This window comes from Vipera ursinii (genome assembly GCF_947247035.1).
Source record: "Vipera ursinii genome assembly, chromosome: 1".
Lineage (NCBI taxonomy): Eukaryota > Metazoa > Chordata > Lepidosauria > Squamata > Viperidae > Vipera > Vipera ursinii.
Window position 1 is genome coordinate 102,565,279 of NC_139512.1, and position 4,387 is coordinate 102,569,665.

The window sequence follows — 4,387 nt, forward strand, 5'->3', positions numbered from 1 at the left end:
GGTGCCGGAATTCCATTCTGAGCTTTCTATGAGAAAAAAAGCCCTGGGCCCAACACTGAAATGGTTTTCCACAGACAGCCATTCTGTTCAGTTTCATTTCTGGACTGCTACTCTTCACACTTCATCAGAGGCTGCTGTAAAGGTTCCCTGAGGTTTTGGAACTGGACAATTGTCATGAAATCTCTGAACAGCTCCTAAAGTTACTTTTGTCTTTTTGTTTTTAAACCTTTGAAACTCTTCCTTGGATATTATTTCTGAGGACCATCTATAGTTACATTGAAACTTCATCCTTCTGACTCCCGGAATGACAGAGAAAAGATTTGTGAAGGAAGCACAGTCTTAATGGCAGGTGCCTGGTTATTTATTTTTTTTAAATAAATGCACTTTTTTATTTTGTGATTATTGGTCTATAAAATTAACATGGTTATGCCACTTTATTCCATGTTACAGACATTTCTGATTTACTGATGACATAAAAAACATTGCCTTATTACAAGTAAAAACTAAGGCATGCAATTATAGTTAAATATATACATGTTAATTTTAAATACATTAAGACTTTATCTTTGGAGTTCAGTGCATATAATATGTTGTTTGGTAAATAAGGTAACACCTTTTTTTAATAACATCACCATGCCTAATCCTTAACTATGCTTGCAATAAATTATGGAATTTAATGTCTCTTAACTTTTGTACATCTATTAGATTAAGTTCCTGACCTACTCTGGTTAATTGCCCCCCCCACCCCAATACATCCTCATTCTGTACCAATTAATACAACATATATTTATTTTATTTCTAGCATGCTTTCACTCCGAAGAGACAAGGCAGCATAGAGATATAACTTAGTGAGGTAGGTATAGCTACAGCAAAAGTCACTGGCCCAGGGTTAGCAGGGAGATTCATGGTTGAATAGACTTTGAATCTTGGTTCTCCCTCATCCAAGTCAACACTGCAACAATTAGACAGTGCAGGCTTTTTTAAAAAAAAACCTGTCAATTAAAATAAATATAATTTGACCCAAGCTTATTAAATTATGCCATTTGATAGAGATGGGAATTCACATGTCAGCTAGGATTACAATGTCACCCGTAAATTGTCAGCCCTACTGCTTCTATTTTTCAGTTAATATTATCGGAGATGAAAGTCAAGGCAACTAGGAAGATGAAAGCAGTTTCTTTCCTTAAAAGTGTCCATATTTTTTCAAATGTTATTCTTTTTTTTCCAAAAGGCTGGAAAAATCAATTTTCAGTTATAACATTCGAACAGAAGGATCTACTCCTGTGGTTAAGTTACATAAAAGTGCCCCACATTAATTCAATATTATTCATATAAATAATATACCGCGTTTAATTTTACAGTAAAAAAAATTGGGGTAGCAGCAAAGGGTGACTATGACACCGAAGTTAAAATCCAATATTCACCGATTTAGAAATAAGCCCTCCTGAACTCAGAACTTACTTTTGAGTAGATTTGAATAGGATTGTACTACTCAGAAATTCATTTTTTTCTTTTGCAGACCACAACTGCAAAATTAATTATCTAAGTTTTAAAAATATTTTTCCATATGTCCTAACACGACATATGAAATTAACTTTATTATATCATCCATGCATACCATAAGCCAGTATATCTCCTAATTCACTGGCAATAAAAGAAAGCATGCAGTTATCATTTATGAATTGAATTAATACATTTATTCATTCAGTACATGAAACATCGCCACATAAATGGGCACTCTTATGCCTATACTGCCTTTTCGTTAAGTATAAATACCTGATTACAGTATTAGTGCCTTTTCATTGTGGAAAAAGAAATAATTCAATCCAAAACATAGAAAATAATTTCTCAAGAAAAAAAAGAGATGTCTATGTCTTTGAGAGGTTTACCTATCTCAAGTGCAAATACAGTAGATAAGAAGGCTGAAGAAAGCTTTATGCATGCTCAGTTTTCCGTACATAACCCTGAGTCACACATTTTGTCTTGCACCACAAACATTCCATGTAGCCCATACACCGAAGGAACCAACCTGAAATCAGAGGCTGCCTCCAAGTGAAACAGAGGCTGCCTCCAAGTCTCTTACACCTGCCGTAACAGGCAAGTCCACAGAGCTGTCATAAGGTCTCCTCAGCTATGGTAAATTTGGGCTTTAACCTAACAGACCTTTTCCGGATAGTGCCTTTGGGTGACAAGGAAATCGTGTCCATGATACTCCGGTCCTCTTCCAGTTGCTTGGCTGTGCAGTTTGGAGTGGGCACCTTCACAGTGTTGCCAAACTTGGAATAGTCTACGGAGTATTGTCCATCCTCCTCATTCACAATAGGCACAAACCTTTGGCCCCAGAGTATTTCATCAGCTAGGTAGGAGGTCCTGGCTTGGGTGGTGATGCCAGTGGTTTCCACCACCCCTTCAAGGATGACGATCACCTCCAGGTCCTCGTGGTGAACGAGGCTGGTTGGGGCCACGTCGTACAGGGGGCTATTCTTGTCTATCACGTGGTAAATGATGAGCGGGGAGACCAGGAAGATGCTATTGCCTCCCACCGGGTTCTCCATCTGGATCTCGATCTGCTGGAGGGGCATCACTTCGCCCTCCTGGCTGGTGGTCTTCTTCACCACCTGCATGCGGATGGTAGCGCAGATGATCATGCTCTTGCGCAGGTCGCCGACGCGCAGCATGAAGCAGAGCTTCCCCCCGCGGAGCGCGATCACGGCGTGCTTGCTGAAGATGAGCGTCTCGGCGCGGTGGTGCGCCTGCGAGGTCTTCATGAAAATGCAGCCCAGCATGATGGCGTTGATCAACAGCCCCACGATGTTCTGCACGATGAGGACGAGGATGGCGACGGGGCATTCTTCGGTCACCATGCGGCCCCCGAAGCCGATGGTCACCTGCACCTCGATGGAGAAGAGGAAGGCGGAGGTGAAGGAATGGATGTCGGTTACGCAGGGCACGAAGGGCTCCGCCGCCTCCCGACCCTCGCCTTGAAGGCGCAGCTGGCGGGTGCTGTGGTCCAAGTCCCCGTGGGCGAAGGCGATCAGCCACCAGATCATGGCGAAGAGCAGCCAGCTGCACAGGAAGGTCATGGTGAAGATGATGAGCGTGTGGGGCCACTTCAGGTCCACCAGGGTGGTGAAGACGTCCTGCAGGAAGCGGCCCTGCTCCCGGATGTTCTTGTGCGCCACGTTGCACGAGCCGTTTTTGCCCACGAACCTGGCCCGCCGCTCCCGGGTCCGGTGGCGCGCGTGATCGGGGACATCTTCGGCCAGCCGGGTCAGCACGTACTCCTCCGGGATGATCCCCTTCCTGGACAGCATGGTTGGCGTGGGCTGGGCTCCCCGCCGCCAACGACCCTGCCCGGGCTACGGCCACGTGCCCGCCACCGCTGCGGGGACGCCAGCCAGCGGAGCCCTTAGGCCTCTTCCCCGGCGTTCCCGCCGCCCTGGCCGACTCCACTGCTCCGCTCCGCCAGTCCCGGCGAGCGCCGTGCGCTCTTCCAGCCCCCCGCCGCCGCCAGCTGCGCACGCCAATCACAGCTCGGGTCGACTTTGGCAAGGCGGCGGCGTTTCGTGACTTGCTCCTGACAGCGGCAAGACGACAAAGCCAACTAAGGGTCGTCCGGCTTTGGAGGAACCCCCCCCCCCAACGGAGGAGTCGCCAGGTGGCGGCCACCTCGCGCGACCGCCCGTTCCCTAATCATCCAGCGACAAATAGGATCGGCAGGGGGCGCTCTCGCGCCGGGGAATCCCGACGCGAAGGTTTTGTGTTTTTTTGTTTTTTCCCTCCGGGATCGGCACGAACAGAACTCCCGGATCGTGTAGAGCGGCGCCCGCCGCCACCGAGACTTGGGTGGGTTGGAGGAGGTTTCCGTTCTTCCCTTCAAAATCAACCTCTCCAGCCAACAATAGATGTATGCTCTATTAAAGAATACAGGTGGATAAATAACTAGGACGCTGCCTGCTTCTCACCTTCCGTTAGAACAGGGGTAGGCAACCTCGGCTCTTTTATGACTCATGGACTTCAACTCCCAGAATTCCTGAGCCAGCTTGGCTGGCTCAGGAATTCTGGGAGTTGAAGTCCATGAGTCATAAAAGAGCCGAGGTTGCCTACCCCTGCGTTAGAAGGTAGAGCTGAGATTTTCTTTATAATTATTTTTCTCCTAAAAAAAAATGAGGGTGGTGGTGGTGGGAATTATAATCTCTGCCTGGTGAAGTTGATTTAACAGGTAAATACAATATTTCCATTACAGCTGATCTATTCAGATATGAAACATAATCATTTAAGTATGAATTTACGGTTGGAATGAGAAAAAGAGGCAAGACTGCAGATCTGCAATTCATCTGACTTAAGGAAATAAAATCCAGCTTCCTACTGTATTATACCATCGTTG

General features: G+C 46.3%; 1 protein-coding gene across 1 annotated transcript; it reads right to left on the reverse strand.

Annotated features, from left to right (window-relative positions):
* Positions 1-351: 351 nt before the first annotated feature.
* Positions 352-3,644, reverse strand: KCNJ11 (potassium inwardly rectifying channel subfamily J member 11). Its single transcript, XM_083357696.1, has one exon. The coding sequence runs from the start codon at positions 3,312-3,314 to the stop codon at positions 2,115-2,117; it is 1,200 nt and encodes a 399-aa protein (XP_083213822.1). The 5' UTR covers positions 3,315-3,644; the 3' UTR covers positions 352-2,114.
* Between the last annotated feature and the right edge of the window lie 743 nt (positions 3,645-4,387).

What these genes read in the sequence shown, in the direction of transcription:
- KCNJ11 (XM_083357696.1), bottom strand. Translation starts at nt 3,314, where the DNA reads ATGCTGTCCAGGAAGGGGATCATCCCGGAGGAGTACGTGCTGACCCGG.